This window comes from Ambystoma mexicanum, chromosome 1p (assembly GCF_040938575.1).
Source record: "Ambystoma mexicanum isolate Mex_15411 chromosome 1p, UKY_AmexF1_1, whole genome shotgun sequence".
In the NCBI taxonomy this organism is placed as follows: Eukaryota; Metazoa; Chordata; class Amphibia; order Caudata; family Ambystomatidae; genus Ambystoma; species Ambystoma mexicanum.
This window is the reverse complement of record NC_090921.1, coordinates 1,190,124,796-1,190,140,486: the sequence shown is the minus strand read 5'-3', so window position 1 is coordinate 1,190,140,486 and position 15,691 is coordinate 1,190,124,796. Positions and strand designations below refer to the sequence as shown.

At 43.5% G+C, this 15,691-nt stretch overlaps 1 protein-coding gene across 2 annotated transcripts in view; it reads left to right on the top strand.

The window, feature by feature from the left end:
* The window catches only part of LOC138451357 (FXYD domain-containing ion transport regulator 5-like), a 446,204-nt gene that overhangs the window by 411,027 nt on the left and 19,486 nt on the right, over positions 1-15,691 (top strand). For both annotated transcript variants that reach the window (XM_069604907.1, XM_069604906.1), the window contains 2 exons: positions 298-372; positions 1,565-1,613. In XM_069604907.1, coding sequence (XP_069461008.1) covers positions 298-372; positions 1,565-1,613 — 124 coding nt within the window. The remainder of the gene's footprint in view (positions 1-297; positions 373-1,564; positions 1,614-15,691) is intronic.

Sequence of the window (15,691 nt, the reverse complement as noted above, 5' to 3'; positions counted from 1 at the left end):
TGATGTAGAAGCCTATGAATATGCAAGAGAAAACATGTAAAACCAAGGTGTCCCAATAATGGAGAGTGCTGTGTGGGATAATATTGTAATTGTTTATTCATTTATAGTGCGCATCAGACCCGTTTATCAATACAAATCCTCCACTGAAGGCTGCTATATAAAAATTAAAATCTCAAATACATATAAATATTTATATTATTTTCTCTTTTATTCAATATTTGTATTTTCTTGCATTGCATATTATTTGTATTCAATATTCTTTAATACATTTTATTTTCTCATCCTCTTTTATTTAAGATTATAAAACGCTTCGAATTCAGGGTTTACTCTTTGCATTGATTCTCTTCATCCTTGGAATCTTGATTCTAACATGTGAGTATAATTTCAACATTCTCTGTTTCCCGTTGACAGCAACGAGCAACTGTCTTCCAGTTCAGGAATGCTGCCTGAGGCTTTCAGACTCTACCTCCTGATCTTTACGCTATATAATTCCCAACTGCTAGCAGCAATGAATTAATTTCCACTTTGGTAATGTCCCACTTACAGGTTTAATATCCTGATTTCCCCTTAAAATTGTTCCAATCTCACAATTACCCATCAGAACTGTTCTGACAGGATCTGAGTAGTTTCCAGCTATTGCCTCCACGTCAATCCCTTCCTATCTCCTGATCCCTTTTGTGATCTTCCTATCAAAAGACACCTCAAGGCCCAAGGGTCATGTATTTCAGTTTTTTTATTTTATTAACAATTTTAAGAATGTTAATTTAGTTTTTGTAACAGTTTAGGAACAACGAATGAAGACGCAACTCCCAGGTGTAAGCCTTCTTTAAAATCTATTATCATTTGAAGTTTTTTAGGGTTGAGATTGACATTCAGTGAGTGACGCTGAAATCCAGTGAATCACACATGAAACAAAAGAAATCCCCTACAAGCAGGTCATAACTTCTGACCTTACTCAGGGCAACTCAAGCCGTTCCAACCTCCACATACTTCCAAGTAGTTCAGATCTTCTTCTGGCATTCCTCCGAGCAGGTTGCTTATCCCACTCCCTAGAAGAGCCCTCTCTCCATCAACCTTAGGTTCATCGGACAGACATTTACCTGATTGTACCTAAGGCTTTTTGAAAGTCTAAGCCAAGCAAATTATTTTCCTTCTTCCCTGTAGGCCTGTGCACCTCGTGCGATCAAAGTAATCAAAAAAGTCAATTTGACCCCCTGCTTTTCACTTGCACAGTCCTTGTTAATCATTACCTCTGGTGCCCTTTTTGTCTATGACCAACAGCTTAAGGACATTCCTATTTCCTTGATCACTTTGAGTAACTTTCCAGCTGTTCTGTTATGTTCCTATAGACTGTTCATCGAACAGCTCAGCCTCAAAAGATGTGGACTCATGTGGAATCATGCCTATGATGGGTTAAAAATACAGCTAACTGATTTAAAGTAACACATCTATGACACACAAGTTAATGCTCCACTGGGGACACCACTTGTCTGGTTTCATGTTGATGTCTGTAGTGCAGTATTGTTGAGCACATTTCTACAATGTATGTTCCCTCTCCCTGTAGGTGGCAGATGCAGGGATGCCTCGTGCTGTCGAAAGAAGACGAAAAGACGGTGAGTGACCAGGTTCTACATTCTAACAATGTTTCCTGAAGTAAGTAATTTGTAGTCATCCTCATTTCATAGGCAGTACTCACTACTATTTTTTCTATCTCTCCCATCAAGAAGAGGTGGGATTTGTCAGTTATTTTGTGAGTGAAGAGAAAAATCTTTCTCTTATTCTAGTGAAAGTAAAAGGAGTTGCGATGGGAGCAATATTTTCACCCACATTCTGAGTCATTTTAATGGTTCAATTTGTAAAAATAAATCCACTGACATTTCTGATTCACAATGTGATCACATGATCTCAATTTATAGATGATATTTTTATAATATGGAAAGGTATAGAATAATATTAATTTGAGCACTGTCAATATCTCAACAGTAACAATTTCCAGATGACATTGACGGTGACATACCATAGAAGTACAATCACATTTCTGGCTTTTAGTTTCTTTACTCAAAATAAGAAAATAGAGACAAACATATATTGTAAAACAGAAGCAAACTCCATTCTATAAATAGATAGCTGGTAGAAACAATGTGTACTACAAAATATACCCTTGGGGAAATGTATTAGGGTCAGGATAAATGGCATCAAGAAACACCATTATGAGCATGAAGTCAATTTAATTCTGAAAGGGTCCAGCAAAAGTGGACAGACAATATAATCAAATACAAAATGCAGAAAGTAGACACCTGTAAAAGAACCAACTTACAATTAATTTCAAAATACAATGTACAGAGCAAATTAGTGTACATATTACTTTATAAACATTGAAATGTGTTGCAAATACTACATTAACAACAAACCTCACATCCTTTTCAAAAGGCAACCACACTTTGAACTGTGTTATCACCAGGCTAATTATCTACACACAAAAGTACTAACACAAATGTGCTTACTCCACAGGAGCCAGGCTTCTACAGATGTTGTGCTGCACAATGTGTAACTTTTGCACTAAACAATGTTCATGCTTTACTTTATTTTACTTTAATACTTATATAAAGCCACATGCCCTAAGGCCTCAGGGAGCACATAAATAAAAATACTAACAAACAGGACAATGATAAACAAATCCCAGGAAGGAGTACCAAGCAAAGAGGATACTTAGTCCACCCTTTTGTTGAAGACATGCGTCTTAATCACTCTTCTGGAATGATTCAAACAATGAATGGTCCTCAGTGTGGCAGGAAGCTCATTCCATGCTCTAGGAGCCCAAGTATCAAATCTAGATCCCACATACCCTTGAAGGTAAACCGCAGCTGAAAGAGTATTTTATTGTCGTTAGAGCAAAGTACTCTCCTGCAAGGTGCCAACTTCAATTGGTCTGCGAAATATCGAAGCACATTACCCATAAGACATTTGTGAGTCAAATTCCTTTGTGTCAAATTCTACTCTTCACTGGCAGCCACTGAAGGGCACATTTAGTTGGAGTGATGTGATCCGGCCTACCTAGACCACAAACTGCTCGCACTGCCCGTCTGAAGTTTATTCAGGTTGGAGGAAGAGGTACCCATAAGCAAACTATTGCAGTAGTCCAACTTGTAATTAATATGAGCTGAGGCAACAAGGGCTCTGTTCTCCTGAGAAATATATTATGTGTTTATTTATTGTGCGTTTGTAAGATGCTTATAAATCATGTAAATTGTGTTTGTTTCAAAGCCCCGATAGGGCAACAGGGAGCGAACATGGGAATGAAAATCAAATATAACACTGAATGATAGAGGCAGACCTATTAGGCCTTTAGGGCATTCAGAACGTGCAAGTGCAGTGAGAGAGAGAGATAAGCAATGAGGGAGTCGGGGGCTAAGTGCCAGGTGTACCAAGAGGAAAGTGCTAGCGTGTGAGCAACTGTAAGTGCCTAGGTGAGTGGTCAGCTGCCAATAGATTATTAAGTGCAGGCATGTGGTGTCATAGGCATGTGGGTGCAGGCTCAAGTGCTGGGAGCGTGTGAAGGCTGAAGGCTGTTGGGTGTGGAAGGCCAGGGCCCAGGAGGACACATAAGGGCCCTGGTCACCAATCTCAGCAACTGCAGAGTTTAGCAGAGGAGGGAGGAAGGGAAGGAGGAGGAGACAAGAAAAGTCTTGAGGAGCTTCTGGAATTTGAGGAGATCCGGCTCAAAACAAAGAGGAAAGGGGAGGCTGTTCCATAGGAAGGAGCCTGGTGAGGAAAGAGATCGGCCACCAGCTCGCTGTTTAGCGAAGCGCTCATCACATAGAGAGTTGGTGCCAGAGAAATGTAAAGTTCTGGAAGGAGAGTATTTAGTGAGAGCAAGTTGTAGATAGCGTGGTCCCCAGCCCCAGACAGCCTTATGGATGATGCAGAGGAATTTGAATTTGATCCTTGCAGCAACCGGGAGCCAGTGGAGAGCTTTTAGGGCTGGAGAGATGCAGTGCCCGGGCTTGAGTCCAAGGATACGTCCATCAGCCCTATTCTGGATTAGCTGGAAGGGGTTGTAAAGAAGAAAAGGGGAGATTAAGGAAAAGAGGCAGGAGGTGAGGCAACCGTGAGACAGATGAAGAGCATAGAAATTGAGGGAGAGACAGGGACAGTGCGAAAAAGGGAGGACAGCAGTGATGGTGCCAGGGATAGAACTTGACGAGAATGAACTTTTCAGCAAATGATCAACCCATTGAGCTATCTGATATTGGATGCCTCTCAGCTATTCAGAGAGAGAAACCAGTGAACTCTCTTGTTCTGTCAGCAGGGCTGTAGGGGAGGCTAAACTATGTTTTTGGCTCACTACACGGTTTATGTCACCTGTGCACCAAAAGTAAAAACACTGATATACGTAGGCATCAGTGTTTGTTACATTAACCCTCGCCTCTTTCCCGTCACTACAACTTGAATCATTAAAGCCACATAATAATAAACAGATTATGGGCAGGAAAATGACTTGAAGTAGGAGCATGTCCCTTTGAAGACCCCCACAAAGGGAAAGGTGAGAGAACGTGTGCTTTCATTCAGAAAAAGATTTGAAAAGCAGGAATTTTACAAAATTAGGAATCCAACATGGCATGTCCTATACGTGGATTGGTGTAAAGAAATGACGTTTAGCAACGAAGGCTGCAGCAGAGTGGGCCAAATGCTAAGCAATGCCTATAGCAACATCTCAGAATGTCTCCATGGAATCTATACATGAAGGCCCATATTCCCCTAGGCAGGTGTCTTTTGGGTGCCTGCAGCACAACCTACGTTTAGCTGGTTCTATCAACCTCACTTTGTATCCAGCCATGGCATAATGCTGTTATTGCTCCCCCACAACAGTGTGCAAAGGCTGTGGGCACCTGCCTACACACTCAGAAAATAACGATTGCTCATATATACTTCTCCTTAGATTGTACCCAGATCTAACAGCTGGTGAGAGATTATGGAAGCAAGGCCATTCAGCATTATTTGTTTTTCACTTAAATTGTCCTAAAGTACTACAAATGCAGTGGCAACAATTCAATAGTTTAGTTAAATATTGCATTTTGCATTGACAGGCATCAGCCAGATAGATATGGGGAGGACGTGAGGGAGGATGCAAGTGGAGATGCATTGGTGAGCACAGAGGATGGGAATAGAGCATGAGAGACAGTAAAGGTGCAACCAAGGGTGTGTCTCTCTGCAGGCATGCTAATCTGGCTGCTCTGGCCCAACAGGTGTGCAGGGAAATCGTCCATGGCAACAGATATGCATTGGAGGAGAAGAATGCAGGCGGGAGATCTTGCAGCTACAGAGTGAGGACACGACAGGCAGACTCCTTTTAACAAGCACAAGGAAGGTCAGTGAGGTGGCATGGAAATGCTACAGGTGGTACACACAATGGTGTCGTAAGAAAACAAGCTGCACCGGGTACACAGTAGGAAGAGCAGCTATGGGAAGGTCGAGGGTGTAGAGTGGAGAAAATGACAGGCCAGTGAGGGTAGTACACTAGCTCAGTGCTTTGGTTAAAGGCATGATATAATGTAAATAAATAAGCAAAGATGACTACGCTTCCGCCGTGCTTAACTGAACTTCTGTTATTTCCACCACAGTGTTAGCTTGCACCTTGACATATATTTTTTTATTTTTTATTTTTTATTTGTGTTTAATCAACTTGTGATTTTTCCAAAGACGTGTAGGTTACTTGTGGAATGTTTCTTCATGAAGAGAAAAGAAGAGATTTTAAGTTGATTTGAACTAGACATTTTGTCCTTCCGCCTCTATGTTTCACATATTCACATTCACTATACGTTGCAACACCATATCTACAACGTGGAAATATATATTTTTTAAAGCGTGAGGGGCACGCATTGAGACTAGTGTTAGGAATGCCAAAAGGTCCTCTTGGGGAAAAATTGTGAATGCTAAACCACAACACACACCCACCCAGTAGTTGGAACAATATTCCACAAGAACCACAAAGGGGGCGGAGACCTCTGCAACCGTCACATGAATGCATTGGGGAGAGGGGTCTTCGTTCCCAGCTACAGAGTGAGTGGAGAGACCACCAGTCAAGATAAACAACCGATATGGGAATGATGTGGTATGGGGAGAAATACTGTATTGCCAAAGTAAGTATAACATATCCACAAAGTGAAACATCCATGATCATTCTGAACATTGTTTTCACTCGAAAGTCATCAATCGATCCAGCCTCTTCTCGACCCATACTTAAACTTAATTTGTTAATTCCTCTTTAATTCACAGAATAACATTTCATTTTTTTTATTTGACAACAGAGGATGGTAAGGTTCCAAAATATGAAGCTGCTTACAATGACACTTTGGTGGGTGTCAAATGAACAGAATAACACCATTCTGCATTTATTATGAAATCCATACTCTGAACCTTGCAGAGCAGAAAAGACCCAACTCCCAGGAAAGATAACATACTCAACCTCATCATCACCGCCCTGCCAACCCTCCATCACAGCTCTCCAATCTGGCTCGACTGGTCGGACCATCCGGCAATACCCTTCAATATTAGTCACACCACACCAGTCAAGCAAACCCATCGGAAACCCTGCAACCAAGCCTTCCGATTATTGGTACCCCGGCACCATTTTTTTTCCATCTCCCAACACTGAAGATTGGGCAAAATGTGGGCGTTAGCAGCCTGACAATACCCTACCTGATGTAGTTCTGCACACCACATCCCTCGATGTTCCTTCCCGTTCCACAACTGGCTGCCATGGAAAGGGAGTTGGACCTACGTGTAGTCCGTTCTCCCTGTTCCCTGCTGGCCATCTTCTTTATAGACTTTTTTTAATGTCTGCCATGGAAAGGAAGAAGGGACTTTGTATAGTCCATTTTCCCCGTTTCATGGGGGCCATCTTCTATGTTTACTTTTTTTCTTCTCTTTGGAATGGATACCATGGAAAGGGAGAAGGGGCTACATATAGTGCCTTCTCCTGTTCCAGGGTAGCCATTTCTTTTGTTTCTTATTTTCAGTTACTAAATGCCAAAGGTGTCATGCAACTTAAAAAAAGACACTATTAGTACCCTGGTTTTACAGGTCGAGATACTAATAGTAATAATCCCCTCTCTGGTTGGGCATTACCACTTCAGGTAATGTTCCGAGGCCTATGTCAAGGTCCTTGCTTTGATTGAGCCTGCAACTATGGGCCTCAGGGTATTAACTCAAGCAGTGGTGCCACCCCCAACTCAGAGATTATTGCTTAATTCAAGAACTTCTAGGTGGATGCTCTTATGGAACAGCTCACCAAAGTCCACTTCACATGGGCTGATTTACCTCTGACTAAGCAAGACTGTGACTCACTCCTCCAAGAACTCAACACAACCCTCACAGCATGAACCGCAATGCCCCAGTGAAACAGCGCACCGTCAAGCCTAATCCTTCCGCACCCTGATACACTCAAAAACTTAATCAAAATCCTGCAGCGCATCTGATCTCGTCATGCTACACGGAGACAACTGATCACCACTGCCATGACCAACTATTACTAAAACACTATAGCCAAGGCCAACAATTAAGGCAGAGCCCTCTTCAAAGCCGTCAAGCACTGCATCAATTCTCTGCATGACCTATCCATATCGCACTCCATTGAGAAAGCCACAGCCCTCAACTCTTTCTTCATCAATAAGATCAGCATGATCCACCAAAACACATAGAAACCAATGCTACAACTGACACAATACCATACATTCCATCTTGCAAAACCAGAACCACCTGGACAACTTCCAAGACACTCACTATGGAAGACCTTACTGCCATTCTAGCCTCCCTCAAGGCCACATCATATGTGGATGATATTCTCTCTGCCTCCGTACTCAAGACACTTCTGACTGAAGCACTTCTCCCTTACTCAACAATCATCAACAGCTCTCTAACTCATGGCATCTTCTTTCAACCCTCAAGACTGGAGAAACCCTTCCGCTTCTCAAGAAACCAACACTGAATCCTGATGACCTCAGCAATTACTGCTCCTCATCCATCATCCCTTCCTAGATAAAATCCTTGAGAAAGCAGTAGCCACACAACTCTTCCAACACATCAATGCCAACAACCTCCTTCAGTCCTACCATTCTGGCTTTACACCCAGATGCAGCACAACGCCCTTAAAATTCTTGAGGTGGCTAACCTTACATTCTGGTTCTCCTTGAGCTCTCAGCAGCATTTGACATAGTAGATCACCAGACACTCACCAAAAATCTACATCGCAGCATGTAGATCATCGTGATCGTCCTCACCTGGTTCAAATCATACCCTGCTAATCGACACTAGTTTGTACACATGGATTCCTCTAAATCACCATGTAAGATATATTTTGGGATTATATCTATTACTTTGTGGTATTTTATTGTGGTAGCTTAGCTATGGTAGTATTTGGTGGTATTTGTGGTAAACTTGTTGGTGTATTTTTACAGTGGTGATACTGATTTCAGAATACTGCCTAAAAATTATCTTTACCAGGGTCACTAACCACAATCAACTACTGGACTTAATAGATGGCTTATGCCCTCCTGTGGTATCATATTTAGAATACCACACTATGTCCTTTTAGCTTAGTTTCAACAAATGTAAAGTATGCAAATTGAAATATTGCACATTCATTCAATCTCTATAGACAAATATCTCACTGCGGCTACTTTGCTTTGAGATATTTCTTACCACACGCCTGCATCTCTCTAAGCATGTTAAATGAAAGGGACTGAATTCAGAATAAATATAATGAGAATAAATTCCTTTTTGAATCTGTTCTTTATCGTAAAATAGAATTATGCAAGTTATACAGAGTGGCACGTATGCCCACATTTTACTTCACAGATGAAGCACATTTCTTCTTGTAATAGCTTTCAGCGCTTTATCTGTTCAGAGGCCAGCTAATTGATATTGGCTTCATGAAACTTGTCAAGAAAAATACTCTTTATTAAAAACAGCAAAACTTTGAGAAATACGAAGACATTATTACATGCACATTGAAATTAGAATCTCTAATACAGCACCTAAAATGAAGTGAAGTAATCTGGGCTACCTGGTATCTTTCACATCACCAGCACCTCATTTAATCTCATATTTTCCTAGATCTGTTGGCCATATTGCTGACTCAGCTTTGCAGTGAAATCTTCCTCAGCCTTTCTGTCTGCGTTGCACAGGGACACCCAGGTAAGGATTCTCAAGACTGCAGCTTTTCAAAAGATCATAAAACCAGGAGAGGCAGCTTTATTCAGCCCTAGCCCAGCAGACAGTTAGCTTGTAGGCACTGAACTCCGTCTGCCCTGCCAGACTTCTTCTCATTTGTCAGTGCCAGAAGAGCAATGCCCCCCTACTCTGCCTCCAAACCCTTTTCTATGACACCCCCTTTCAATCACAAGCACCTCCCCTTGTTCAGTCTTACCCACATCACATGACTTTTCTCTGTACCTTCCTGTCATGCTCACCTGGTCTCCACAGGGGCATACCACGTAGCTGTACGAATGATGTCTGCACTGGTATAGCTCTGGTGGTATGATGATGTCCTCTCCCCTGTTATCACCCCAGGAGGCGTTTGTCTGCAATGTTGAAAAAAGATATTAGCTATTGAGTGGGGCTGGATTGGCCCCACCTCCTTCAACCTCCTGATGCCCAGCTCCTCTTCTGGCTCCCTTTTGAGTTTTGTGAGGTTGGCTCTCCGTCCTGCTTGACTTTCAACAGGGGTGCAGTGAGCTCAGTCTTTCCCTGGACACGGTTACTTCACTGGTCCAGAGTGGCTGTTGTGTCTGGAATATCTGGATTAAGCAGGTTATTCTATATGGCAATGGATGCTTGGTATAGGTGCTCAATGTCTTTATTTCCCAAGGTTTAAACGTGTTTTGTCTTTCTTGCAGGCGCAGATTCGTACGTAGGTTTGGATAAAGAATTGACTCTCCTAGGATGCTGAGCAGGTTACCTCCAGGTGAGTATTAGCACGGGTGAGTGGCGCTGGATGGCTGAATAATTGTTTGTTTTTGTTTTGTGCGCGACTAACCTGATGTTTCTGTTCCTTCTATGCAGGCGCGGTGGGGCCCCAGGATGATGAATGGAAGAACCGCTCTGATGTATTCCGTAATTGCCATGAAGGTCCCTTTGCGGGTCCCTACTTTAACGGCTGGTCCAGACCAGCCGTTAAAGTCGGGAGCCGCAAAGGGACCTCGTAGTAAGGCGTTAAGGGGTTAACAGAGCCACAGCCTTTTACGGTGCCATTAACCCCTTAACGCCGGGGTCGTAATGACCCCCATAATGTTGAAATTAAAATCATACTCCTACACCAACACAACCCATCACCTGCGGTGTCCCACAAGTATCCATCATGTCCCATGTGATCTTCAATCCTTACATGGAACACGCTTGGAAACCTTCTTGCTCTATAGAACATCCACATCCACCAATATTCAGATGACACGCAGCTCGCCTCAAGATATCCTCCATCGAAGACATCTAGAATGCCTGCCTCTCATGGTACCAGCCGTGGATGTCCAGTGCTTAACTGAAGCTCAACCCCTCCAAGACTGAATTCCTACTGATGCCAACAACACTGAACACCCGGACATCCAGACCTGCCCCTCTGCTATGCACCCTGATGGCAGTACACCCCAGCTGGTTACCTGTGCCAAGTCCCTTGGGTTTGACATCGCTAGACACCTCTCCTTCAAACATCACATAGCAACAGGGTCGGACTGGGACAAGAAATAGGCCCGGACACCCAAGAAAAAGTAGCCCACCCCTCGCCTCAAAAAAGTGGCCCACCCCTCGCCTCGTGACCCTTGACCTCTGATGACATCACCGGAAGTGATGTCATTTGACCCCACCCGAAAGTGACATCCCGGGAAGCGATGAAACACAACCTTTCACCCCTTCACAAAACAGGAGTGGCATCAAATTGCATTGTTCCTAAGTACACTATGAAAAATATGGTTATGATTTCACTAATGTGATATACATTTCATAGAAGAATGGCTCACCATGTGCATCAATAATTTCTGTGTGTATAGATCATATTGTCAAATTACTGTGAATGCAGTAGACGTCCATGGCGAAATGATATGTTATTGTATAGCACTTACACTTAAGCTCTTTTTTATAGAACAAATATGCATACAATATCACCCAACCTGTGTTGGTACTTATTTATCGACCTCAGAAGAATGAAAGGCTGAGATGACCTTGCTAGGATTCGAACTGGCAACCTGCAGAACAGACACACATCGCAGCAGCGATTGCTCAACCCACTGAGCTTTCATATCGGCAATGGTAAAATGAGCAATTATTATGTAGGGGATACCATTAAACTGGTAACAGAAACTTAACAGCAGACCAGTTAAGTTCATCTGCAGGTCTGGGGCAAGCATGTCAAACCTGCGTGCATCTACTTTCAGGCTTCATAGGTTGGCAAAATAGGGAAAGCAGCACACTCACAACCAAATGCCCAAGAATCTCCAGGTAGAACTGAACATATAACATCTCAGCAACAGTTACTCAACCTGCTGTGCTACCATTTTAGCTTCGTTATTTACATTTGTCATCAATCTGAACACTCAAAGAACTCCTTGTGGATCCCTGAAACTGCCCAAAATCACTGCATTACATGCAGTTCATTCATGTATATGACTTTAAAGCCAGTGGTATTTTCTCTCTAACAACATTGACACAGCACACCGATTACTTGGTATGTACGGCCAAAATTGGAAATTGTTTAATATGTTATTACCAATGTGAGGTTGCCCATGTACTCAGTGCCAATTGTGCACATTTTAAATCTTGTGAGCATGCTTAAGCACAGTAAGACCCCCCCCTTTATAAAAAAAATGGAGGGACATGGAATTGGTAAACTAAAATGACCTGGCACGAGAACCACTTGCCCCCATCACTCCCTTTCATTAAGAGCGTACCCTGTGGCCAGAAATATGTATTGCATTTGTAGCAGAGTGCTGAATTTTGAAATTATTTTCTGAAATGAACTGTCTCTCAGGGTGGCGGATTCCTCAGTGGTGAATGTCTAGTAATGATTCAGGCGTTCTAATCTTTACATTTACTCCCGCTGTGGGCCTCTGCATTGCAATGAAATATAATTAACACCCACTTCAAGCTATGCTGTGAACTCGCCTAACAAGGGCAGTGGTGAAATTCGCCAGTTGTAAATGTCAGTCCTTTGATGTATACTACACAAAACGTTGCCTTAGCTGGATGCACAAGTGCATGGAAGGAAAAAACAGAAGTACCATACCAGGGAACGGGTACTCAATGGACAGACTAGTCACACTGTTAGCTTTAGTGTCAAACTCAAGAAGAATCATTTAGCACAGCCCCCTCCAACCCCACGCTCTCCATACCTGCTGTGTGCAAGTCCAGTACCAGTCACACCAGTCCAGTTTGGTGTGCCGAGGGTAAGAACTCCTCTGGGTCTGCTGCTGTTACCGGACTGAATATGCAGTCTGGATGCACGCTAGAATTACTGGGCACTGGCTGCTAGACAGTCGTGTCCGACAGTCCACAGTACTATGGGACAATGAGACCATGCCCCAGCCTTTTCCCAGCTGGAGCAGAGCAGCACAAGCTATACCCCGGGCGCTAGCACATGCTGCTGTAGCTTTTTGCAAAGTGTGCTGAGCTGCAAGAGCAAGCAAGAGGCACGTGCTGGAACTGAGTAAAATAGTTACATGGGTCTGCTTGGGAGAGGGGAATATTGCAAAGCAACAAGCCTTGCTGTCTGTGTTGTGGCCCTCGATCACCTAATGTGAATGGAGTCAAACGAAAAAACAAAAAGGTCATGTTCAAATTTGAGCATCTTTTCATGAAAACAAAACGCATAGCTCGCCTTGCAAAGGTCCTCTACAGCACCTGTGTGATCCCTATTCATGACAGCCTGAGGGCCTCGCAAGCTCCAAATTGGAAAACGAGGGATCACAGGGGCTGGAGAGGACTGCAAGGCAAGCCCCGTGTTTTGTTTCAGGGAAAGTGTTGTTCAACGTGAGCATTTATTTCTTCAGCACTCTACACAGCATGTCGTTAGGAGGCAGCCCTGGGCACTTTGGAGGCTGCCATTGGAAGCTCTGTTTAAGTAAAATCGGTGCTGTGTGTATCTTGGAATCATAAAAAAATATTTCAGGGGGACACCGAGATGGAATGTAACAGAGACAACGGCAGAAAAAAAACATGATTTTGCATTTTTTTCTTTATTTTTTTTTACACCGGCCCAGGCGTGGCAGAAACCGGCCCCCAGGGACTACACATCATTTCAGCCCTGCTACAGGCCGATTGGCCGATGGGGCCAGTCCGACCCTGCATAGCAAGGAAGACAAAAAGAGCTTGGTACTACTTTCTCTCCTGTGAAAAATCAAGCCCTTCTTAGAAAACATCTTCAGATCTGTTGTCCAAGCCGTGGTCCTCGCCCTCCTGGATGGGGGCAATACTCTCTTGAAAGGCCTTCCGGCAACTACCCTGGCTCCCCTGAGAAGTTTCCAGCATGCAGCATCACAACCCATCAAAGTGTTATGCAAATTCAACCCCATCACCCTGACTCTCATCAAACTGCACTGGCTCCCGCTGCAAGCCTGTATCATCTTCAAATCCTGCTGCATCATCTACAAGGCTGTCACCCTGAAGTCCACAAGCTACCTCATTAAGAAACTCATCATCTCCTGTCATCCTCCAGAAGTAAGGACATGTGCAGACTTGCACTCTGCCAGTGCAGGAAGGAAAAAAACACAAGACAGGCCTTTTCTGTCAGTGCCTCAAGACTGTGGAACCTCCTCCCCATCAACATCCAAATCGTCCCCTCACTCCCACAGCTCAAGAAGAAGTTCAAGACCCTACTCTTCTAGGAATGGCTCCTCACTAATGCCTAGTTCCATGCACGGTCCACTCCCCAACTAACCTGAGACTCAGTAATCTGATCCTGAATGTTTCCTCCCCTGGTTACTTGTAGATCCATTGCTGAGTTACTTGTAGACCCACTGCTGACTGTTTCCCTCCCTCCCCTGTTGTTAAATCCCCAATACCTTGTTTCTATGCCCCTGCAACCTTATGCTTCGCCCTTTGTACACTGCTCTGTTGCTTCCCGAAGCTGGGTCTGGACTCAATAAATACCATAACAACAATAGTAATATTATACTTTAGCACATTTAGCTGTGTCACGGCATTGACAGTGCACATGTTTTCAAATATCTTGCACCATATCACGGTATCAGTATTGTTTTCCAATTCAATTTAGTTGAAACTGATCGGTAAATAACGCAATGGTCTTTTTTCAGATTCCACTAGGCCCCTCCACAGCAGAAAACATGGTAGAGGACAGACCTCGTCAACCATATATAATTATCGAAGGCAGGGCTGTTTTCCGTCTCAGGATGGGGGTTAAGTCTATAAAGTCCATAGCTGGAGGGAAAAGAGTGACATAAAGCAGCCTCCTGGCTGAAAAAGCCAGTGTCAGTCACAGCTGCAGAACAAAGTCCGGGGTGGGGACCATTAAAGAGCTTCATTAAAGAGAATGAAAAATGCCAGTGGGCAGAGGGAGAGGCTGGGCGAGTAGCCAGCAGGTCACTGCGGGCTGGTAGCCGAGCACAGTGAAAAGCAAACTGAAGAACGATGTTTCCTTTGCCGAGTTCTGCAGTGATATGGAAATAAGGAAAGGGCACAGAAACACATGTTAATTCTCATGAAAGAACAAACCAGCCACCATGGGAAGCAGAAAAACCACAGAGTGCAAACCATTCAATCATTCTAACTCACTAAAAGCATGACATTGTCACAGGGTCACTGAATTATTTATTTTAGAAACATTTAGTCATATGCGTACACTTACACAGTTATCATTTTGCAATCCAACAACGGTGTTGTCCATGTTGGTAAGAAATGCTGATTACAGGGGCACATGTTGGTACTTTCATGAAAAACGACATTCAGAGCTAATTTTCTGTCTCACTGCATATACACTGTGATATTACAAGATGGCCGCCAGGGAGAACATGAGGAAAAGGCAATGTAGATAAAGGAGATCCCCATGGGGTTGGCTTGGGCAAGAGAGGGGTAAGGAAGGGGTGGAATAGACATAGGTCTTATCATGGATATGGGCATGGAAAGGACATACACTTAACCCCATAACACCCACAGACTGTGTGTCCCTTCTCGTGTGCCATCTCCCCCTATATCTCCATTGCCAATAGTTTCAGCATAGAACTGGTGCTTACAGAGCCCCCTAAGAGCCAACACTGAAAAGGAAACAATATGAATGCAATCAAAGGAACACGAGAATAAGGAACACTGTTTTCTAGGTGGTACAGAACGGGATGGCTTGTGAGGATAGAGCGGAATTTGCTGCCACCACTGAACGAAAATACAAGCACCAACGCTGGCCGGAAATTGATATTGCAAGAGCCAGCACTCCTTTCATAAAGAATGACAAGGCCGTGACACATGTCCTAATACTCTATACAGAACGACATGCAACTTCTCTCAACGAATGATACCGGGTGGTGAGTTTAAACAGCGGCAAGGATGGAAAAGCACACGTGTACATGTATTAGTACGCAAATTCCAATCTCTCTTGGACGCACTCCACACTAAATGGCTCTCAATTGTAATGTGTGAGCACAGCTATTAGCAAATAGTCTTCTCTAAGGAGAGAAAGCTGTACAAGATTGCCCTC